This window comes from Rhipicephalus sanguineus, chromosome 1 (assembly GCF_013339695.2).
Source record: "Rhipicephalus sanguineus isolate Rsan-2018 chromosome 1, BIME_Rsan_1.4, whole genome shotgun sequence".
Lineage (NCBI taxonomy): Eukaryota > Metazoa > Arthropoda > Arachnida > Ixodida > Ixodidae > Rhipicephalus > Rhipicephalus sanguineus.
Window position 1 is genome coordinate 103,349,266 of NC_051176.1, and position 25,068 is coordinate 103,374,333.

General features: G+C 45.2%; 1 protein-coding gene across 1 annotated transcript; it reads right to left on the reverse strand.

The window, feature by feature from the left end:
• Positions 1-6,909: 6,909 nt before the first annotated feature.
• LOC119386413 (uncharacterized) lies at positions 6,910-11,506 on the reverse strand. Its single transcript, XM_037653724.2, has 8 exons — positions 11,453-11,506; positions 11,322-11,372; positions 10,443-10,514; positions 10,273-10,326; positions 9,864-9,938; positions 8,261-8,470; positions 7,797-7,956; positions 6,910-7,084 (listed from the first exon to the last, which is right to left on the reverse strand). Exons 2-6 carry the CDS (start codon positions 11,338-11,340, stop codon positions 8,271-8,273), a joined length of 420 nt encoding a protein of 139 aa, XP_037509652.2. The 5' UTR covers positions 11,341-11,372; positions 11,453-11,506; the 3' UTR covers positions 6,910-7,084; positions 7,797-7,956; positions 8,261-8,270.
• Between the last annotated feature and the right edge of the window lie 13,562 nt (positions 11,507-25,068).

The following is a 25,068-nucleotide window of genomic DNA, read 5'->3' on the forward strand; positions in this document are numbered from 1 at the left end:
GTCTTCTTTGTTATACACAATATTAATGAGAACTAACAGGCAATAATGCCAAGGAAAGTATAGGGGATGTCTTTAGTAATAAATGTAAGGTAATTGTGAGGAAAGAAAAGTGGACGAAAAGATAGCTTGCCGCGGGCAGGGACCGAACCTGCGACGTTCGAATAACGCGTCCGATGCTCTACCAACTGAGCTACCGCGGCGGCCATCCCCCCGTCCACTTTATAGGGTATATGTGTGCATTTAAACGTGGGAGCGTCAGTCAGCGCCGCCAGTAGCCATGACGGCGAGTGTGGATCACTCTTTTTCTGCCTTGTTGGCGTCACGTAGCACGTGAACTTATTACGAGCTGGCAGCTGACCAATAATCCCTCGCATACTGCCTGAAAGCATCAAGTCTGCCAGAACGAGATCCTCGCTATGAATGAAGGAAAGAAGTGTTAATTTCAAGGGCTCGTTTTCTTTGTTATACACAATATTAATGAGAACTAACAGACAATAATGCCAAGGAAAGTATAGGGGATGTCTTTAGTAATAAATGTAAGGTAATTGTGAAGAAAGAAAAGTGGACGAAAAGATAGCTTGCCGCGGGCAGGGACCGAACCTGCGACCTTCGAATAACGCGTCCGATGCTCTACCAACTGACGCTCCCACGTTTAAATGCACACATATACCCTATAAAGTGGACGGGGGGATGGCCGCCGCGGTAGCTCAGTTGGTAGAGCATCGGACGCGTTATTCGAAGGTCGCAGGTTCGGTCCCTGCCCGCGGCAAGCTATCTTTTCGTCCACTTTTCTTTCTTCACAATTACCTTACATTTATTACTAAAGACATCCCCCATACTTTCCTTGGCATTATTGCCTGTTAGTTCTCATTAATATTGTGTATAACAAAGAAAACGAGCCGTTGAAATTAACACTTCTTTCCTTCATTCATAGCGAGGGTCTCGTTCTGGCAGACTTGATGCTTTCAGGTAGTATGCGAGGGATCATTGGTCAGCTGCCAGCTCGTAATAAGTTCACGTGCTACGTGACGCCAACAAGGCAGAAAAAGAGTGATCCACACTCGCCGTCATGGCTACTGGCGGCGCTGACTGACGCTCCCACGTTTAAATGCACACATATACCCTATAAAGTGGACGGGGGGATGGCCGCCGCGGTAGCTCAGTTGGTAGAGCATCGGACGCGTTATTCGAAGGTCGCAGGTTCGGTCCCTGCCCGCGGCAAGCTATCTTTTCGTCCGCTTTTCTTTCTTCACAATTACCTTACATTTATTACTAAAGACATCCCCTATACTTTCCTTGGCATTATTGTCTGTTAGTTCTCCTATATATATATATATATATATATATATATATATATATATATATATATATATATATATAGCACTAACAATGGGGTTGTTCCCATGGGAGGAATAAAGAGTTCGGTCTTTTATTTGAAGTTGACACATACGGTAACCTGCATTTATATCCCTTGGTATTACGTGCCAAAACCACGATATGATTACGAGGCACGCCGTAGTGGCACCGGATTAATTTCGACCACCTTGAGTTCTCTAACGTGCACCTAAAGATAAGTATATAGACAGGTGTTCTTGCATTTCGCCCCCATCAAATTGCGGCCGCCGTGGCCGCGGGAATCGCACCCGCGTCCTAGGACTTAACAGCTAAACAGCTTAACCGCTGAGTTACCACCGCGGGCAAAGCAACATTTAGATGCATGTACACACCGGATTTTCCGTCCGTTCGCCCGCTACAAAGCGCAAGGCATCATTAATAATCATCAACAACTAATATCCTCTAGCGGGCCTGGGCCGGGCCTGGTCATGAACACGTGCGCCCTGGATAGTTTATTAATGAACGCCCGGGCCCGGGCCGAGCCCGGGCTTGGAACGTCGGGCCCGGGCCGGGCTCGGGCTGAGTTCGGTCATGTACGCCCGGGCCCGGGCTGGGCTCGGGCTTCATAATGCGGGCCCGGGCCGGGCCCGGGGCGTAAAATCCGGCCCGTGCAGTGCTCTAATAGAGAGTCCCAGTTTGTGTGCGAGGAGCCCGCCAGTACACAAGATCTGCATAGTCCATGGGTTTAAATCCAATCGATGAATAGATAAATCAAACCATCGATGAATCACCTATAGCTTTTTCTGCATGTAAAAAACGGGAGTCTCTAGCTGCCCCCATCTGGAAGTGGCGCGCCATTTAAGTATAGACACCCTTTCCCGGTAATCTCCCACGGACGACGTTGACGTGAAGCAATAAATTCTACAACGATATATCCTGCCGTTGCAGAAGCCGAAGCGCTGATTTCTTCGTGGGGATCATTGTTCATGTGCACACACACACAAAAAAAAGATATCTCTACGGAATTCAGAGAAACCCTCAGACTTTGCTCATATAACTCGCATTTCAAAACCATGCACTAGCTGCCATGAATTGGAATGCTGGCGTGGCAGCAAGTAGGTATGAAGGCCTGCCGTTGTGTTGAAGGGGTCACAGAACACTGGCGTTATAAAGAGCACCATAAATGGCATTAAACCCATCGCATATTGATGGCGCAGGGTTTACACGGAAGGAAAACCGTCGGTGTTTCTTCGCGCCCAGTTGAAAGGATTACATAGATTTAGCTTGAAGTTTACTGTTCCTTCAGCTTATAACAGCGTGCGCACATAGCACACAGCTGCGTGTTTCCACACTTTAAAGAGCGCAGTTGAGGAACTTCCGGTCGCCGTCAGATGCTGGAGAGTCACGTGACCTGAGCAGAAACGTCACATGGGACGTCATACACCGCCAAAATTTGAATGAAAGGGACAGATTCTGCCTGGCGTCGCATACTGTAAGCTCGCTTTTTTTGCTAGTGTCAGTGGTTGGCCCGTGAGTTCACGGCCCCGACCATGTTTCCAGCATCACTGCCGTCAGAACCAGAGTGGAAAGCGACGTGCTGCTCCACCAATGACGTCACACGGGACATTTCTTTCAGGTCACGTGACGGCGTCCCGCACGTGACGGCGTCCGAATGTTCCGCTACTGCGCTCTTTAGTATATGGAAACGCGCCACACAGCTCTAACGTGAGCGTTGTGGGCACACAGCGGACCTGTGTGCCCACAACGCTCACGTTAGCAGTGAAGGCCAGAACGAACCCAGACAACGCAGTGGCGTCCTTTGGATACACCTAGGATGCGCTGCGTAGGATGTGTGGGAAGTTCTAAGGATGTCCCAAATAATTGCCGGAAACCTCCCGGAAGCCTCCAAAATGAGACAAAAAACGGGATCCATAGGACTTCCTCCCCATAGGACATCTCGGGATTATATTGGGATTAGTTTTGGATGTTGCACATTCCATTATCAGTACATGCAGCATTTAAAGGGCACATGCTAGTTAATAGAAAAAACTGTTTTTTTTTTAAGCCTTACATTTCTTTCAATGTTTTTAAGGGGGGACGCGGCTTTCGTATCGCGAAAAATGGCAAAAAAGTCGATTTTTTGAAAATCACATTTTCAGTTTCTGTAGCCCTTTTTATATCCGATTCCAAAATATCTTCACCGAAAACCGCGTAGAAGTGCTATAAAAAAATTGTTGCGCCTACCGGGGTGGCGAAAATTATTGGGGAAATCGCAAAAAAACACTGATTTTCAAAAAATCGTAGCTCCGCAACGACGCCACCGGGCGCCGATATCTTGGGCTCATCGGAAAGCGCATTTCTCCGTCTTCAAATTCCCCGCCACAGCTGGCTCCTCCCTTCGCAAACAAGCGCACAAAAAGCAAATGTTCGAAGGTCGTTTCGAGCCCTCCGATTGGCCGCGTCCGCCATGTTGGCCCAGCGCGCCTCGCCATTGGTCCGATGCTCGCTCCGGGAGATCGTCGTCTGCAGCTCGTGCGTCTCGAGCTCACGGCTGTCGAAAGTCGCGCTACTTCGTTGCGTGTTCGCAAGCGCTCTGTGTTCACGGCTCGACGATAACTTTGAACAAGAACTACGTTTTAGTTTGGAGCTACTAGCGGAAGCTCGGTGGGATTACGATGGCGCGCCGCACTCGTAGCGAACATCGCAAACGCGCGTCTCGGACCGACTTTCTAGCGTTGACTCGTCGGATCCGTGGTTGGAGGTTCTGCTTATGCGCACTTCGGACGTCGTGACGAAGATGATCGCAGGACGACTCTTTGTACTCGCGACCACGCCTTACGAACTTTGAAACATCGGGCACCGCGGCCGGCGCGTCTACTGCTCGGAGTCGTCACTAGGCCTAACTCCGCTCACGGCGTCGGCACGCGAGACGAACCTCGAACTTTGCGGGCAAGAGCAACGCGTTAGCGGACTCGCGGCAGTGTGCTTCTTCGCAAGGAACGAAGCGCTTCCCCCGCCGGCTTCTCGGTACAGCGGATGGTCATCTTACGCATCGGCAGCGGACCCCACGGCCAAGCTCGTCGCGCAGCGGGCGCGCGTCGGCGTCCCGCAATGCGAGGCCAAACACGTTGCGCGCCTATTTTTCGTCGCCGCACCTAGGCATATTGCGCATCGTCACCGAATGCCGCCACCCAGCACATCGCGTGCTGACTTCCCGGACTATGCGGCCGAGCACTTAGAAGTGAAATAAAGCACTGTTGATGCAATTTAGGCGCGCTTGGAGCCGTGCGTGGTATCGCCGTAAGCGCTCATGAATCATCTGAAAAAATAAAAGCCTCGCAGAAAACCGTGTCCGCGACCGGGTGAATGATGAAACGCATCGCAGGCGAGGTTTACAAATTAGCTTGACGAGTGAAACAGGGAGATGAATTCATATCTGCCCAGTTCGCGTCTTGAATAAACTGCTAAGGAATTCCTATTCCACCAATGTCTTGGCCATAACTGCCTGTTATTTAGGAGGAAGTGATAGGTTGCCATGATGAGAGCCGCTTTTAGTATCCTATAAAAATGATTCAATGATCAATAGCAATCAAGACTTAATTATGTTAATGAGAGCATGAATACAAGAAAGCTGGCAAATCATCATAGTACATGACCTACTTGAATCACAATATCTTGTTTTTTGTCATGTCTATTACGCCACTTCATTTCATAACTTCATTTAAAATTCATGCTACATGTTCTTTGTATATCAGAAAAGGATTTTAAGAAAAAAGAAAGAAAACAAAGGCACAACCGATGAAATGCCACATATGCAGGAGGTCCAACCTTATAAAACACCTTAAAGATCACAATCTTCTTGTGTTTTAGAGAAGCAAGGCACCTCAAACTAAAGACAGGGCACTCAAGAAAGTGCACATTACGAAGGACTCAAAAGATTACAACCCCAGTGCCTTTTGATGAAGTAATATCGTTGGTACAACTTTAAAAGCCGTTTTCTCAAAACGACTTTTCTTGCTTCCTGCTTCGCTTGTTCCGCTGATTTCTCACTGACCGCTGGGTCTATTTCAGTTCCGTTTTTTGTTCTATATTCCTTGAAGCACAGTTCAGGGCGTGACATTCTTGCTTTTTCAGTATGGCGTTTTGATAATTAGCTATTTGACGAGTTGCACAAAGCCTCGATGCCTGTTGCGCAGTTACCTCATGAAAAAGGAAAACTAAAAAAAATTTGTTGCAAATAAAAAAATCTAAGAATGTCACGCCCGCAATCAGACATCTTAGAATGCATAGCACTTTGAACGAGTTTCCTATCGCATTTTTTAAGCGAGTCAGACTCGGAACAAGAGCAGAAGGTGAAATATATTGTAAATCAAAAAGTTGTAAAGATATATTCATGAAATTTCTACAGTAGCATTAAAACAACATTTCAAATAAGTGTGCCAATTTTCATCAAAATCCATGAAGAAATAAGAAAGTTGGTACCGAAAGCCACGTCCCCCCTTAAAACCTCTGCACGTACTCTTGCAGCAATGCAATTCACTCCTGCTTTTTCATGTGACTGTAGGCCTATAATATGTTGAGTGGTTCTGTTGCTTTCTTCTTTGCTTATTTTCCAAATCTTGAAAACACTGCAAACACTACTGCAAGGACAGAACCCCACACATCTGCCTACAGAGCACTTAGCATGTAGAAGTTCCCAATGTAAAATAGAAGAACAACGAATCTTGCCCTATGAGTTTCAATTTCAAGCCTGAATTAAAGAACAGCTTGAAGACGCTTTCAAGCACAGGTAAAGGAGCCAATGATAAAAGCTCCGAATTCCATGATCCTGTAACAGTTCTAGAACAGAGATGACTACAGAAAAAACGGTAGGACAAGTGCAACACATCTCATACTTTTCTGAAGATGGCTAAAGTTAGGCGTGTTCAGACAGAAAAATGAATTTTTAAAATACTCGTAGTATTTCTGGATCTGTTGTAAATGTATGACACTAGTTTAATGTGACACTGTAACTTAGACAATATATAGTTCATGGAAATAGAAGTTTGAATTCTTTATTTTACTGCACATTTGCCATGCATAAAGGGCACGCATATATATAATAAGGAAACATTCTCCTCACTGGAACTGTTAATACAAAGCTTAAAGTAATCATTTTCTTTCTCTGTTGTTCCCTTAGCCTAAGTGAAATTTTGATTTCCTGAAACACAATATCTTTACTAGCACACTCAACTTGCTTAATTATCATCTACTAGTGCAGAATTCAGGGTTGTATTTGCTTGTTCGGATGCTTTTGCGATTACTGCAAGGGCACTTTTTGAACAATGTACTATGTAGTGGACCTGATTTTAGCATTAGACTATTGGTGCAGTTAATTACTCTTTGCTCTTAAATCTACAAGCAGCGTGCAAGTAAGAAAATTAAGTTTTAGCAAACAAAAAGTTCAGTTCAGCACAAGAAACAATGCACCAGAAAATGATGGCACTGAATATGGCGTACATAAACAAGAAACAACAAAGAAGGAATGAAACAGTGGTGAAGAAAAACACAAATTTTAATACATGCAATGCAGAGAATTTGCAGCAAATAACTGACCTTCAGGATTATCTTATTAGTTGAACAAACAAAGAAAGAAACTATTTTTGTTGCGCGGCAAGCCGCTCAGCAGTATGACGGAACCAGGTCATCGCAGCCTTCTCCACATCCTTCAGGCTCGCATTCGGGTTTTGGATGTCATTAGTCAACACGCCTGCATGCATAGAAGCAAAATTATCGTTCCTGTAAGTTTTGCACACCACACAAAACTTGGGCCAGTATGGCACTCTTCTAGAAATTAAGGCAGTTTCGCATGTGTGGTGCCAAGCCTGTAGGAAGTGCGGAGCTGGGCAGCCTTATTTGTTTCTCTTTGGTTTTCTCTTTGTTTCCGCCTCTCTTTTTTTTCCCTCCTTTTCCGTCTTGCTGTCTTTTCTTCTCTTTTTATTTTCATTTATTCCTTCCTCTCTCTTTATCTATTTCTTTCTATTTCTAATCTTCTTTCTACCTTTTCCTGTTCTTTCTCTCTATTTCTCACTTGCTTCCTCTTTTTTCTATTTTTTTACATGGTTCTGCCTGCGTAATGCCAAGCAATGGCAGCATTTGATAGCCCGGGCCCCTAATGTGCTCCACACTTAATATCATCATCAAGTCGCTCAAAGAACAAGAAGAAGACCTCCTTGGTGCGAGCACGCGCTCATTACGCTACAGATGGCTATGTTATACGTGGTTTTGCCTGCAGTATGCTAAGCGATGACAGCATACGGCAGCCCGGGCCCCGAAAGTACTACACACTTAAAAACTGAAAGTAAATACCAGGACTAATTGCACCAAAGTATAAATAGACAACCTAGCTATATTGAGTATACTGCTTGACATAAGATTTCACAAAAAACCAAGTTATATCAAGCTTGCTACACCTGACTCACCGCACATCAGCTTGCAGAGGAGCAGTTCACAGATTCTTTTTTTTCCCTTTGTGCCAAACCAACTGAAGCCCACTGCAGCATTCCAGCTGAGGAGGGACTGCAGTACACGTGTTCTTCTCTGTTTCGTCGAATCTCCCTCTTGTACAGCCATGTACTTTTTCTGTTAAAAAGAAACAAGAAGATATACAGCCAGAAAGATACATTGGGATCCAGTTTAATTTGAATGTTTTGCAACATAAGTAATCTTGTGGTGATAAAGAAATACACGCTTGCTTCTAGCTTTACTTAAATTCTTTAGAACTGTCATATGCATCTAGCTATGTAAAAATTCAACAGTACGCCATTAATCAGACTGTCATAACTAATATTCACATGCATTTATAAATGCCTAGTCACTCCAACATGCTGTAGTTACAAGACAGGCAACATTATACTGAGCTTAGGCAATGAAACAGAGAAATTACCATTTGATCATCAGCTTGGCTGTCTGTCTGTCTCGAGGTTCTCCTCATACGCGAGAACATCCGCCACATTCGAGAAAGGCAGGACTGGGAGGCCATGAGGGTGCGGAGCTGCACTGTCGGCATTACTTAGCAGCTCGTTGAAATATTGCAAATGGGCTTGCTGGGTGTGCTTCATGCTATTTAAAACTTGTAGTATCCTTTCCATGAAGGCTGAAAAAGAAGTGATGGCATCAGTGTTATGAAAGTTTTCAGTTCAGCACTATGTCTAAGATGAAAAACTACCGCAATGATTCGAATGGGTATGTAATGTTCAAAGTGCTTTGCTTTTCGAGGTAGCTATAGGTCAACCTATAGCTTTAAAACTTTTCAGTGAATTATATGGCAACACATGGAAAAAAAAACGGTCATGACCATTGCTGAGAGTTACTCGTAGGAGCGCTAACAGCAAAGCATGAGTCTTCTTTGCAATAGGAATTGTTAGGGTTTTACGTTCCAAACCACGACATGATTATCGTAGCCAAAAATTTTGACTACCTGGAGTTCTTTAACATGCACTGAAATCTACGTACAGCCTTCTTTGCAGTTTTTGCGACACTGGCTTGGTGATAACAGTGTAAGTGAGGATCTACGATTTGATCGATGCTGCAGCAGCACCACGAGCACAAATGTTTTATAAGTCACCGCTTGCACACTAGCAACCATCGTTGCTCAAATGATGAAGCATGTCCCCCCCCCCCCCTAAAGAAGAACGAAGGGATAAACTGCGCCTCTGACTTATGGTTAGAATGACAGAAAGCTGAGCTAGTTTGTAGGTACTCATATTAAAGAGACAGGGCGTGAGAACACGGACACAAGAGAGAAGCCAAGATGTCAAGGCGTTTGTGGTGTCTTGAGTTCCCTCTTGTGTTCATATTTGCACGCCCTGTCTCTTCAACATGACTCATGGTAGTGTGCCACTGTGTCACAACGACAATGGGAAAGTATGTTATGCCAGCAGCAACATACAATTTTTTTTTCATTTGTGCTACGTGGCTGCGTAGTAGGGGAGCGTAATGAATGCTCACACTAATACTATTACCATAAAACCACAGCAAGGTGAGGCACACTGTGCAGAAGCTATGCAGTTTGTGTTTCTATTTATGCTGATACATAGCATATATGAAGAAAATAGGACACTGCCCAGATACACGAGCTCGAGAGATGAAGGTGGAGCAATACAGCAGGCTGTTACACTGCCTGAACACAAATCGTATTACTGGTGACAGTCCTTGTAAGATGGGTTCTGCCATAATTTTTTCCATCATGAAGCCAGCAACCCAACTAAAAAACTAAGCTGATTTAGTGCTAAGAATATCACCTTCCGTTTCCAACACGTTACAATAAAGAACAATACTCGTGGAATTAATTTCACTCTTCTGGGCATGCATTATCACATATGTGAATAGTACATCTACAGTACAAAGGAAACATTTGCCTCAAGTAAACATGAAGCAAGAAAACACATAAACAAGACTGCAATTTTTCCCTTAGTATTAATAGGACCCAAGGACACTGAACAGTATGGACTGTAACCATTAAAGAATAAAGAAGGTGAATGACATACCGAGCACTTGTGGGTCTGTTTGTGACCTTGTAGCCCCGGTCACATATGCGGGTCCTGGACTGTATGGTGGTGAATCTGAACATAATTGACACCACAAGTTAACATCTAGAGTTACACAGACAGGCAGACAGAGATAAAATAGATAAGAGACAGACAGGCAGGCTCAAAACACCTGAAGTGGGCAAAGAATTCTCAATTTAACGAGTAAATGTAAATAAACTACAGCAACATGCTATAAGACATCAGAATGACATACCAAGCATGCTCGGTTCCATGTGTGGCCATGCAGCCGCAGCAAGAGCCACAGGCATTTGGCCATAGCACAATGACTATACAACAAAACAAGGTATAAAAACTGGAAACATTGCATGACATCAACATAATGATGTATACCGCATAAATGACATACCATGGAATTGCAGTTCCGTAAAAGAGTTGGCAGCTTCCAACATGTGCAAAGCACCTAAAACATAGAAACCATAGTTTGCACTCCACCTTACCGCACAATGCAAAAGCAAAAGCAAACACCCAACCGCAGCAAGATAAAACATTGCTATGTGAAACTGCAGAATGACATACCAAGCATGCGTGGTTCCATGTTTGGCCTTGCAGCCGCAGCAAGAGTTGTGGATACTGGTATGTGCGATGAGCCTGAACATAAAACAGACCACAGGCATTGGGCACATGGTAAACATGTCTGAGAGCAGACTGAAGCCCTTCACGCAAACCAAAATGACAATAATGTCCAGAATCCAGCAGTAGTGTGACATTTGCCACTCTTGGTGTGGACAAAAGCGCCCTGGCGCTACTTGGTAGCTCACACATGCAAGAATACGAGCGAAGAACCTTTAACAGATTTGTGACGGCATCGTGAGTCACACTTGACTCTAAGCTCCATTGTCACAGGTCTTCTCTCAACGATGCGATATCCAGTTCTTTCAATATACTTGAGTTAGAATCCGTTGCAGTGTCCTGCTGTGTAAGGTATCTGTGGCACCCGTCGGGCACGTTATCGGGTTCCACGGGAACGCTGTGCATGTTGTCACCAGTATGGTGCTCCTAGTCGCAAGATTCCAGCATGCCGCCATAAATGCCGGCACGCGCAACTTGGCCGAGCGAACGGTTCAGAGGTGGTTCGGGAACTTCTGGCTGATTGGAGGTAAAAGCGACACGTGAAAGATTCTCCTCCGCGTTAGTACATTCGCCAGCAGCTACAAATATTGCGCGCACATCGGCCTGCACGGCGTGACTGATCAGCAGTCGATCTCGACATGGAAGCCATGTTTAGGCGACTATAAGCGTACTAAACCACTTGGTAAACCACGTGGTAACCGGTAAACTCACTTGTGTCGTGCTGTTTAAGCGGTTGACGTCTAAAGTATAGCATCGCACTGCACATTCCAAAAGGCAGATGAACACAACAAACGTGGAATAATGATAAATGCAACGATAACTTACTCTCGTATTCGCTTTCCATGGCGCGTGCTTCCCGCCAAGCGTATGCAAGCTCTAAAGATAAAAAAACAAGGCCAACACACGTGTATCTTCACGCTTGACAGATCAAAAAACAGTAGGAAAACAACACTTACCTTCGATTACAACCAGCTCCGCGAACCCAAATTTCAGAGTGCGCACGAATTGTAACTGTTGTAACCGCACTAGAGTGACCTAGAATAGGGGGAGTGTCCAAAGCGCCGCGCGAATACATGGGAGGAGCGAGGGCCTTTTGCGGTGAACTTCCGCGCCGCGGCGCTGCCGTGCCGGACCCGTGGGCTTTCTCCGCGGCGAAGGCCGCGTCAAAGCGGCGAGCGTCTGCTACGCGCGTCATATTTTGGCCGCTATTAGCTAAACTTCCGGAAATTTGGGCAATATTTAATACTGCGTCACTGCAACATAATACTGCAGCGACTCATCACACAGATAACGCGTTTGTTAGTTTGCGTGTTGCGAAATGGAGATTTTGTATATATCCTTTCAGCTGGTTTGTCACCGCATTGGTCCACACTTCCGCGGCTGTTTGAGGAACGCATCCTGCGCGCACTTCATCGTGAGAAAAGGCGCTTAAGTTACTTTCGTGTGGAATGACGAACCTAAACTTGCTGCAGGAGAGAATAAACTGGAGATAACCAGGAGAACGTAGCACATAAGGCACGTAGTAACTAGCTCGTGCATGCTAACGCGTTTGCACCCTTCACATCCTATCTTTTACTTCTTGCATTCGATGTGTTTTACAAGGCTGCCTCCGGTGCTCTGCTGTTTCAAGGCATTTCATGCGAAGCCGAATGTGTCAGTCGGCGTGGCCGCGCTACCAAAAGTAAAAAATTACTCGCGTCTCGTTCACGTGGTATACAGGAAAATTGGCACGGAGGGGCACGAATGTATGTATGCCCAACACGACCGATAGGTCATGGCATCACTAACTTGACATGCTTGCAATTTGCGTAACGACTAACAATAATATTACGGTGTGTGGTGCGCAAACCCGCTTTCTGTAGCCACAAATAATTCTGACGATGTGTGGTCTGACGATTTCTTTCCGTAAGGTTATAAAAAACGTGGTGGTCACCAATATCGATGTAAATTAACATGTTAGACTTACCCATACATATTGAAGAACTAACCGCATAGGTAAAATGTATGCGAAAAAAATTACATGAAAAAAAAAAACGGTCTCTTATGCATTCGCCTGAGATGACTCGAAAACGAAAGCCATCTTTTTCGTCAGTCGATGCATTGATCCTCCCTCGCCCCTCTCCGAAAGCCTTCTGCACATAACGTGGTTTCGGACTGCCGACAGGATCGAAGGCATTGCAAGCTTTCTGCACCTCACCTGCTTTTACGTTGCCTCCGTGATTGGCCCCCGATCACGGAGGCAATGCAAAGCGACCATGTCATGTGATGGCGCCATCATATGGCGTCACGTTGAATGACGTCATAGCGACGTCACAAATTTTGTTGACGTCATCGCATGATGATTTTGTGCATCACTCGTGTTGGCTACGCGGGACGCCGACGGTCAATTTTCTTGTTTGATGAGGCATCTAAGGCTCTACCTTAAAAAAAAAAAACAAGACAAATCAAAGCAAATGAAACGATAACAGTGCACCATCGTGTATGTCTCACTTCATGTTACGAGCGATCGCCCGAAAACAAACGTGACTGTCAGTTCAGAGCAGCTGATTGCGCGCGTCTGTGGGACAAAAGAGGCGCATGTTGCATTTTTTCAGGCTAGGTACATACTACATAAGGGATCTCTGTATTTGAACAATTTTCTGAAGTGATTGAGATATTACACTTCTATTTGTCAATTTCTTACTGTATTTTCGTTCAGGCAGCTTGTACAGCAAGAATGGGGGCATTTGTAACTTTGTTTCATGATATCTGGATATTTGTAAAGCATTTTCTGTATTACGCCTTTTATGCAAAAACTTGTGGAATATGGTTAGTTTACCTGGCATTGCTTTTCTTTCAAATGTTTGCGCACGGTGAGCCTTGTTGTACGCTACCTGAGAAGCAAAAATAAGCCAACAGCATTGCGGTCGTATGGCCGTCTCTACTCTTTTTTTTTTCCCTTGCGTCTTCCTGGTGTGCTCCGTTCATAATAAAGAGCTAGTGGAGGCTAATGAATTATCGATTAAAGCGGTGTGCATATAGCTAGAAAACCAGTAGCGACTACGAGTAAAAAGCTAGTAGTGTGAAGCGGTCACTGCGCGCAAGTATTTCAGCTGACTGCGCGTGCAATTTGCTTTTTTTTATTACTCTTAATTCGATCATGCGTGATGCTATTGCCCGATTAGTCGTGCGAATAAGGTTTTTTTTTTTTTCGTTCTTTGCTTCTGCGTGCCCGTTTTGCGCGTTTTTACGCACGCACCAACGTTCTCGAACTCTGTGACCGGAACTAGGCCACGCTGATGCCGCTTGACACACGATTTTTTTTATTCTGTTGTTGTCCCAGCACTAACACAACGCTTAAAGATGGATCAGCTCCATTTCGCACCGCAGTGTAAAATTTAAGTAGACTTCAAGTGCCTTGTGTGGAAACGCGGCGCAAAAAACTACAGCGCGTAGCATACGCCCCTCGCTTTCCGCGCGCTTCCCGAGCGCGGAAAGCCCACGGGTCCGGCGCAGCAGCGGCGCGGCGCGGGAGTTCACGGAAAAAGGCCCACGCGGGAGCCGGCGCTTTGGACACTCCCCTTATTCTAGGTCACTCTAACCCATGCTCTAACCGCACGCAGCGCACGCAGAGAACACGCTTCAAATGCGGAACTATAGAAACAGACTGCAGCCACAGCCGCGTTGTCGTAATGCTGTCGTACATATAATGAGCATAAAATAAAAGAAAAAGTTAAGAAACTACAGCGCACTTCAAATACGAATTACAAATATTTTGTTTTCATAATTTTTCGCCTGCCCACTTAAGAGCAGTGTACATGTAAAACGATACACTCAAAGAACTGAAACCGAAACTTATCGCCGCTTCTCGAACGGAGCACACGGGAAGGTTAGTTTTACATGGGACGGTTTCAATCCCCATTAATGTTTAACTATATTGGAATTTTTCGTGTACCATCTGAGCAAAGTGCCTTAAAACAGTTTAGTGAGCAAGGTTGATCGCATGCATAAATGTGGTTCCGAATAAACGAGCAACACACCAGCCCATCACGCAATATATGTCATTGCTCAAGGCGGACGTGCTTTAATTAATTAAGGCCTCCACGAAAGAATAATTAGTATGCAAAACTTCAACAAACAATAGCGTTGTGTGTTCTCGCCTGTTTAATTAATACATGTTAATTATTTGTGAAGGGTTGCGCAAGTTCCATATATGTATTGGTGCGATTTTAAAGAATGATCGCTGGAAATGTACGTTACTAATTCATGAAGACAACATGCATATATGTGTGCTAATATGAGTAAGTAGATTAAAAACGCGTGGTTGATATGAGGCATGCAAGCATCCACCCATTCATGTCCTCTTCTGGGATGTTTAATGGGCATCCGTTCGCTGAAGTCTACGGGACACCCATATGACTTCCTTTTTTGGATGTGGGACTTAGGTACTTGTTTGGAGCATCCTTAGGACTTTTCGTGTTGTCTGGGGAAGGCCCTGGCCCTGGTAGAGCAATGCAGCGGACCGTGAGGGGGCGTCCACATGGGGCTTGGTCGCTTTTGCAGCCAAACGCACTGCGCGTACACGCGTCCATATTGCTACAGAAAAATGGTGCCGGTATACCAGCGGCGACAGCGTGAATATGCGCCACGAGCCACAAACTCTCTTTATGCGTCATGTGCACACTTGCTTACGAGTTTAGTAGTAACCAGTTACGGCAACGAAAAAGCAATGGACATTGTGATCTTAATTATATACCCCCTCCGTACTCTATATGTACGATCACTTTGCTAGAGACGCTATTACGTGTGACACGATGTTCCATATACCGCTAACGTCAGCAATGGTAATATATACTTTAAAACATTTTTATGGTAATGCTTGTAGTCACTTAACTTGTGCATGTACTTCGAATTGATGGTTGAATTGTTTTTATAGAAAAATGCAATATCATCGACTGCATTATAAAGTGACATTTAATTACTCTGGGATTATTACAGCAACTGGAATATGTACAAAGGAATTCACGATAACCTTCTTGAAGCGAAATATGCAGCGGCTTGTAACAAATTGTTCGAAATTTCACGCCCATTAACAAAGAGTTCACCATTATTCGCGCCTGTTGTAGCAGCACGTTCTATGTCAATAAAAAAAAATGAAAATGTGCCTGCGAAGACATCATGACCCTGTCCGCCTCGGTGGTACATTGGTCTCGATACTCGGCTGCTGACCCGAAAGTCGCGGGTTCGATCCCGACCGCGCGCTCGCATTGCGATGGAGGCTAAATGCTCTGGAGCCCTGTGGGACGTTAGTGCACGTTAAGGAACACCAGATGGTCGAAATTTCAGGAGCCCTCCAATACGGCGTGCCTCATAATTATATTGGGGTTTGGCACTTAAAACGCCCCATATTATTATTGCATCATCAACATCTTGCTTTGGAAACTTTGCGAGGTTGTAAACAGCTTTCGTTTTGTCAAAGATTGGTGTCTGGGTGGCTGCGATTTTAGTTGGTGTTTTGGGATTTGGTCGCGCTGAAGGACTTCTCTTGCGCTATACTATACACCGCCCGCATCGACTCAAAAGTTCAGCATATGCTTTCGTGCATGCTATATCGTTGTTCCGTGTCAACTAAATTTCGTAGGCGCTCATGCAGCGTGAAGATATAAGTGGCATAACAACGCTGCTACACCTCCCGGTGTTTTGCTTCTTGCTTTTGTTTTCTTTTTCGCTTAATGATATATCGCGGACATTTCGCTCTCTGTATAGGGGTGTGCGAATAGGGATTTTTGAGTGAGTTGTATTGAATACGAATCATACGTATAGTGCAAGAAGCGAATCGAACCGAATATCGAATACTTTTCGAATAACGAATAGCTGTTTTCACGATAATGCAAAATAATGCTCACATCCTAATATTTATAATTTTAGCAGTAAAAGCATAGATACCGCATCAATACTAAATAACCAGATTCTTCGGATGACCCAAAACTCTTCAGATGGAGCGAATGATCGTTGTATATAGCCGGTAAAATCTGGGTCCCCAAGGATATATGCCTATGCTAAGCTCACTAGGATCAATTTTATCTTACTTACGCAGCAACTTAGTGTTTATTGAGATGCAGATCCCATTTTGAAATGCTCGTAAACTATTGGAAAAGTATCCGTCTTTAGGAATAGCAGCTATTCTATCCAAAGGCTTGATCGAATAGGACCACATTCGATTCGATATTCGATAGATTCGAATATTCCCACACATATGTTTGCTTGTTTTTCTGCTTATTTTTTTTTTTTAAGATAGCAAGTACTAATGCACCGAGTAAGTTAAACCAGATGACTTCGCATTCCGGTGGTCCCTGATTCACAACAAAATATTACTGTGACCGTAGTTGCGAAGCCTCAGAAATGGATTTCTTTTACCGGTGCTTTGCCGGTGTTCACTTTATCTATTTACGTGGGTTTATGTGTATATATAGATGGAGGCATGATATTAGATGTTACTTGGCGTACATTCATTTCGCTCGATTCCATTTACATAGTCCTTTAGTTTCGTTATGAGCTTGTCGCGCTCGAGACAATGCTCAGCCCACGTGAAAACGGGATGTTTTGTTTGGAGCGCTGTCATGATCGTCAGTTACTAATTTCCGAGATGCCTTAATAATATGAAAAGTAGGCGACATCGCGTATAGGTGCGGCGTCGGGAAGCTTGGATGTATCGCATATGGAATGCAGCGCCGTCTGCGGGAAGACACCAGCAAACGGCGCTAGCATACTTAATTGCTGCCTCTAGAGATGGCGCCACAGCAGCCACATTTCTGCGTTTAAAATGTGTAGTACCGAGGCGCCTAACTCAAAAAGATCCCATTTGAAACGTCCTTCGCGACTTTTCTTCGTCACACCAGGCGCGGTGTAATTTTTCCCCCGCGATCGTTATGCAAACACAGGCATAGAGGTTGTTGATGCGTGGAGAGGAAGTTTTCGAAAAATTACAACTTCTCGCGTCTTGGCAAATGAGCCTGCAATGCCAGGGCTATCATCTTTCGTTTCTAGGGCGGATGCGTTGGCTGCGACAAAAGTTGATGTGGCTTTTCTTTCCCTTCCTTTAATTGTGGCGGATCTCTCGCTCCGTACAATTTTTGCGGTCAGGGTCTCAAGAACGTAGGAACGGGTAAGCGCATTTTCTGCTTCGGCATTTGCGGCACAACATTGCAAGATGAGACAATGCCCACGCTTCCCACTGACGATCACAACGCTTTTGCGATCGCCGTCACATAGTACGAAACATTCTAGCAATTCCAGCAAGCGCTTTCTTCTTGCGTTGATGCGTGTTAAAGCGATATGAATCATGTTAAAGTGATACACGATCGTTTCTCCCCATATTTCCGAAACTCGCTGTCTGGTGTTTCATTTCTGAGACAGTATTATTTGAATTTACTTGAAGTTCGCTTACACTGTTTGACTCCCTATCATATTGCCTGCATTCCCGAATTTATTTATTGTGACATTGAAAACAGCAACAAATATATTGCTGACTATCAAAACTTGGGATAAATAGCAAGTCGCAGTAAGCGACAAATGTGATGTATTAAATCGATCGCACAAGTGCTTTGCGTTGCAGCGGTGCATATATAAACCCAAACTCGATGTACCAAATTTCAAAGAAATTTTCCTTGTTGTGTTAGCGTGAGCTGTTAAAAACGGTCTGATAGACGTTTCAGAAGGCTCTGTCAGGCTATGTTTTCTTCATTGCCGCGCTTCACTCACGTATGACCTAACCGTGAGCCTCCATCAAGCACGCAGCATAACCCTGACAGCCTCAGGAACTTTTTGCACGTGGAGTAAAGCGGGGGACCGTGAAGTAGCTGCGTGTCACCAAAAATCTAAGCGACTGAAGAAGGCTGCGCAAGATATGATGTGGGCCTCACTCACCGATAGATGCGCCGCATTTAGTTAGAGTTCGCTTCAATGACGTGATAATGTTACACGCGACGCGTAGTAGTAGTTATCGAATAAATGCTTTCTATTGAAAAGTTTCGCTCTCTTTTAGAACCGGAAGGATATCGATGCAGCGGAAGATTTCTGTGTGAAGACTTTAGAAACTGTATATGGCTAGTTTTCCGTGTATTTTTTTTTTCTGTGCGTCAGCAAAAGCCCTCAGAAATAAATGAATAAAACAAAACAAGTTCCTTTGGTGGGGCTGGATTTGAACCCGGGCCCTCACGCACCAAAGTCGAGCGTCTTAACCACTGGGCGACGCAAGCATGATCTCAGGTAGCAAATATATCTGAACGATATCAGCATGCGTGTTACCCGCGGTGCAAAACAAACGTAAAAAGAGAACACTTTCTATGGGGGCTTCGCCGACTTTCGTGGTGGTGGAATTAAAGCCATCTGCAGGACAGGATGTAAGTGTACATATCAGGAAAATTCTGGTACCAAACATGCGTTTCGGTGGACGCACAATATGCCTTTTAAGGGGCAGCTCAAGAGTAAATGAATGCTAGAAAGAAGAACACGCCATGCGGATGTCGCCCAATGCCGAACGGGACAAAATAAATACAAGAAGATGGCTTTCGCCTTCCAGTCGTCTTAGGCAATTGCGTAAGTCACAAGGTCCCTAATGCATTTCCCTAAGACGGGAAAAAGCAAAAGCCGTCTTCTTTTTCTTCTCAGTCGATTGTATTGAACCCACCCGAAAGCTTTCCGCACCCAACATGGTTTTGTACTGCCTTCGAGATCGGAGGAATTGGAAGCTTTCTGCACCTCACATAGTTTTAACGCGATAGCGTTAAAGACCTCGTTTCGCAGACATTCCGATGTCGGCGTCGGTGTCCGTGTCGTTTGTTGTGAGCGAAAAATCATCGTTGTCCGTGACCGAAAACTCGAGAAAGATGAAATTAAATAAATAATAAAGACCTTCGGTTTGAGTGAGAATCGAACCCAGGTCTTCTGCGTGGCAGGCAAGTGTTCTACCACAGAGCGGCGCTGTTGCTTGAAGCTGCTTCGAAAAAAAAAAAAAACACTATATGAATGTCATGTAAGTGGGATCAGTCTCCTTAACGCATGTAATATTACGTGGCAGAAGCGTAGACTCGCACCAGGCGTCAAAACATGTGAATTGCGCACCGAGTGGGTGTTCTAAAGGCCCACTCATTACAAAGCGCTCAAACATATCGAATCATCATCAGCGGCAAAAAGCATGAACAAAGTGAGCAGCTTGGTAGGTCTGCGTGTTGTCCTACTGACGCCTATTGGGCCCTTCGCTGTTTCACAAAAGGAAGAATTATGGTGTAGTGGGCACTGCGCAACTGTGCTTGCAGTATGCATTATAGCGTAGTTTGAAACGGCCGTTTCCTTACGGCACGATAGAGGCATGCACCGAGGAGCGAAGCCAGCCTAGCAATTGAGAATGTGATGCGCATGGGGCCCGATTACGCTATCGTGTTCTATTCTTGAAGCGAAGCTCAATCGCCCTCCAAGTTTTTTGCGGTGCCGCTGTGATCGGCCCACATTTGACCAAGCGACGATGCCATGTGATGACGTCATCATGTGACGTCACCTCTGTGCCGTGTGCTAAACAGCTTCGCTGGTTATTCACGTTCAGAGAGTGGAATGGCTCCTCAATCATTTTAAATTTATACATACTGCAGCCCGTTAGGGCTATGGCTGGAAAGGGCGTACATGTAAGTAAATACACAGAGATATGCGATATGCAGAGATAGGAACATTTAGGAATATATATATATATATATATATATATATATATATATATATATATATATATATATATATATATATATATATATATATATATATATATATAAACAATAAAGTGCTAACAAAGGACCCGGAAGTAAAAGTTGAAAAAAATCAAGCACGTAGGAAAAATGTTCAGTAAAGGACTGACGTTTCGGCCGCGGGACCGGCCTGCGGCCGAAACATCAGTCCTTTACTGAACAATTTTTCCTACGTGCTTGATTTTTTTCAACTATATATATATATATATATATATATATATAAGTGAGAAATGGGTAACAAATGAACTTCAGCAGGTAACAAATCCCAATGCTCAATCGTGCGGAGGAAGAAACTGTATTTGAAAGTGTTATAGTGCGTGGATGGAATGGTCTAATGCTTGAGGCATGATAAGCCCTAGTTCAGGTGAGGCAAGCAGGCATTGAATGGGAGCGATCAGAAAGGTAACAAAGGGAGTTTTTATGTGAGTGAAAAATCTTCAGAGGCTCCACGTGCCGCCGTCTTGAAAGAAGCTGCAGGTTTAATTCCGAAAGAGCAGCTGTCGGTGAGAAGTTTCGGTCGACACGACCGAAAATGAAGCGAATAACTTTCCACGGGACCGATACAATAAGAATAATTTCGCACTGCTTATACGGATTCCAAAACGAGGAAGCATATTCTAGGATTGGGCGAAGCAGTCTTTGGTACGCCACTAATTTAGTGTCCTGGTCAATCAGTGTGCTCAGGCTCATTAGTGTCTTGGTTGATCAATGTGCTCAGGCTCATTAGCATTATAGCTGTGTTGATGACTCATCTGATTCATCGGTATGTCTCGCAACGTTAAGTAGCTCTATAGGGTATCTGCTTTTCATATTCAAATGTTTTGGGATCAACCAGACAGAATATCGCGTCGTTGCTTAGGCTACCTTGGTGAACAGAATAATTGTTGGAGTGTAACGTAATAATAATATCTGGGGTTTAACGTCCCCAAAGCACGATATGATTATGAGAGACGCCGTAGTGGAGGGCTCCAGAAATTTCGACCACCTGGGGTTCTTCAACGTGTACCTAAATCTAAGTACACGGGCCTCCAGCATTTTCGCCTCCATCGCAAATGCGGCCGCCGCGGCCGGGATTCGATCCCGCGACCTGCAGGTCAGCAGTCGAGCACCATAACCACTAGACCACCGGGGCGGGTACCTTGGTGAACAGGTAGAACGGTTGAAAGGTAGCACGTTAATTGGTGGATACATACCTCTAACCTTGAGTGTTTCTACAAGTTTACCCCAACTTAACACAACAAAAACATAACAAAATTACATACACGTTTCGCCACCTATGCGGGTGGCATCCTCAGTATATATACACTGGCACCAGATGAGCGGAGGTCGACCAGTCCACTGCGAAACTGAAGTTGCTTTGCCAACGCGAGTTTCGCCAACGCGATTTACCATCAAATTGAAGGGTGCCTGTTTCCGTTGCTGTGGCAAACTTATTTAGTGATGGAGCACATCGAAACACGTGTGCTGAATTCACTACCCATTCAGGTGATAATGTACTGTAGGTACGTGAATGACGCTTTTGTTGTCCTGAAAAGGGCAAATCTGGATGCTTTCCACGAGGCGCTAAACAGCGTACACCACGCCATTCAGTTCACGTACGAAACAGGGAAAGAAAATGTCTTGCCTTTTTTGGATGTGCTTGTACGTAGGGCTTATAATGGCAGGGTGAAAACGACAGTGTACCGTAAGCAATGTGACACCGGGAATTTTTTGTCCTTTAACTCTCATCACCCGACCGAACACAAACGGTCCTTCGTGAGGACTTTCTTGTCACGTTGTGATGCGGTGTGCTCTAATCAGCAGTTGCGGCTGCATGAAGTGGGAAACGTGGTTGGTGTACCGGAGCAACGGCATTATACCAGGACGTTTATTAATGACACCCAGAAGCGCATGCGAAAAAGAACGAGGAGTGCGCCACGAGAAAAGACGACGTCCATTATATCTATTCCTTACGTACACGGTACATCAGAATCCGTTCGGGCAGCCTTGCGTCCGCTGGGCATAAAAGCCGTTTTTAAGCCTCATTACACCTTGGGACACGTGTTCACTAAGCCCAAAGACCGCAGACCTGCGAACGATCAAAGCGGTGTCATTTACAAAGTACAATGCGGGGATTGTGACGCTACTTACATCGGCGAAACAGGCAGGGAACGATCAACGAGGCTCAAAGAACACAAAAGGGGACGTCGCTAAAGCCACACATGCCACGCGTTCCAAGACATAGCTCGTCGAATACTGCTGGACAACAGGGCATACCTTCGACTTCAACAATGCGATGACGCTGGCTCGAGAACAAAGGTGGGGGAAAAGAAAGCTCCTAGAATCGTGGTGACTGATCCTAGCGGTCGTGATTGATCGCGACCACTGCTGTTGCTGGAGTCCCCATCACCTCAAGATTGGTTCAAATAGTCGGTCAGTCTTCGGGGTCTGGAATACTGCTGCCCAATCTGGAGCATCACGCCGATCTCCTACTCCAACGAACCGTGCGACATCTCTTTGACGACAGCAACCCCCACTGCCGTCACCACCACCAGCCGACGCGTTACATTCGGAGACCCGAAAAGGTGTGATCGAGGCGATGAAAGCGGCGGTGGTGGATGTCCCGTGGCCGTGATTCCCACTATCGCGCGCTAATAGAGAGCCGGTGCGAGATTTACCGCAAAATGCTACAATTTCCACTGATGATCTCCGCGACGAAGACCTACACGCCCTTGATGTGATGAGGTCAGTGATAGCACGATGCACACACTCCTCAACAGAATGGCAACCCCATCAGTTCAAAGCGCACTGCAAGCTATGGATACCATGGATCTAGTTCTTGCAAACTTTGATTAACATCATGGTTTTATACTTTAAGAGAATCGCACACGAACTGGACTCTGAAATAGTTTCCAGATTGTGACCTTGTGAGTATGCGCGGTGAACACTGCTGTGTGCGCGAGCGTATAAGTTGTTCTGTTTCCTTCTTCTTTCTCTATTATTTTCTTCCCTTTCATCCTCCCACCGAGTAGGGTAGCAAACCACGCAAAATCTGGTTAACCAACCTGCGTTTACTTTGCCTTTCTCCCTCTTTCTCTCTTGAAATTAAGAAAAACTTAGGGGTTATCTGCACAAGGGACATTGCAATCGCATCATACGTATACATACAAAGAGAACGTGCTCAAGCCAAATCATTCAAGGTTTCTCATGAATTATTATGTCACGACTCGCCTCACATATATGCGGAACCGTTTAGAGCATATAACAGGTTCCGTAACCCTTCTCAACGTGACGCTTCACTGCCAGGAGAATGAACACGTACCTATTTCTGTCATGTCAAATGACTTACCCGGTCTGCTTATTATGCCCCAGTGGTCAGACATGTGCCGCTTGGCGGACTTTGTCGCCAAATTTCACGTATGCTGTACCCGTGGTTGGAACAACCCAGGACTCGAACAAAAGCAGAATTCACCAACTCTGTAGCAACGGTATTTACTTTTGCAACACCAGGTGTACAAAGGCCATGCTCACTTTTACATTGATAGTCATACACGACCGCTGTCCACACCCAAAACGATTTAGCCACGGACGCAAAGGCCCTACCTTGCAGCTATAGACACCCGTTGGCGTCTCGAGTTACGACGATTCAAACAGTGCTTCGTCCCACGATGTCTAAGTGTCCTGAAATTCGGCCATATTCTTTTTCTAGGGCATGAGAATTCTGGATTGTGCTAAAAAAATCTGTAAACAGCTAATGTCGCAAAATGGTAGAAAACTATATGAAGCGCAAGTTGTCCAAGCACGCTGAAGCATGCTCATGAAAAGTATTAACCTTTAGTCGTCGAAACGTGTGGAACAAATTGCGATTTTTCCCCCAGTGATGGGCGTTCTCGCTGAGAAAAAGACAGCTCTACAAAAAAAAAAAAAAAAGCGCCACCCTAATTCTCTTATACCCCGCCTGTATAAATGCCGCTGCGTGGAAATGAGCAATTACACTCCGTATACAAGCATCCGAGCAGATTGCCGTCATTAACCTTCAAAGTCTGCCTCTTCAATTCTCGCCATTGTGTGGAGACGCGCGTCGACTTCAGCAAGGCAGAAGAAAGAAAGAGGGAAAAAAAAACGAGGTCTGTGTCGCGAATGAATTACGTGTCTTCGCTATAGCCGTGGCATGCGACGCGCGAGCATTTTCGACAAATCGACTTCTCCGGTCTTCAAGCAATAAACAGTGAAGGAAAAAGAACGAACGGTCTAAGAAAGAGCGGAGCAAAGCCAGGAGCCCGCGTTGGAAGCGACAAAAAATTCTGAGATATCTAGGACGCACGTCCTAACGACGCCGTTGGCGCGTGAGCGTGTACCGGGGATAGTGACTCGGTATATAAAGACATTCGGCTGACAGCTCGTCACTGTCGACGTATCTTCGACAGCTTCCAGGATACGCAAGTCCGGTATGCGGCTGTTTTCCGTAAGTCACCTCTCGCATTTACTTATGTAGTCTACTGCATTGCGCCCAGGGTTACAGCCGACAACTATAACTATTCATGAGCTCGCCTATTCGCACATTCGCACTCCTTCAGAACGGTGCACGAAATTGGTTCCTATGTCTCCTGATTGAATGTTTTCGCGAAACCTAGCGAGTTCCGAAAACCCTGCCTAAATTCGGAAGGGTTCTCAGCAATCGGGTGGCTCAATTCACCGCGCACAACGTCACCTCATGCACAAATGTACAGAAGCATCTAAAAGAATCGTGCGCCCAAGATGTCACCCTCGGCACGTCTTGCACCTTGGACATCGTGTGTTCGATGTCGTCAATGTTTTTT

Bases quoted from the DNA above. Each gene is read 5' to 3' on its own strand.
- LOC119386413 (XM_037653724.2), bottom strand. The intron at 9,939-10,272 runs GTATGTCATTTA...AATTATGTTCAG, and splicing joins TACGGAACTGCAATTCCATG to ATTCACCACCATACAGTCCA. The intron at 8,471-9,863 runs GTATGTCATTCA...CTTCTTTTTCAG, and splicing joins AACAGACCCACAAGTGCTCG to CCTTCATGGAAAGGATACTA.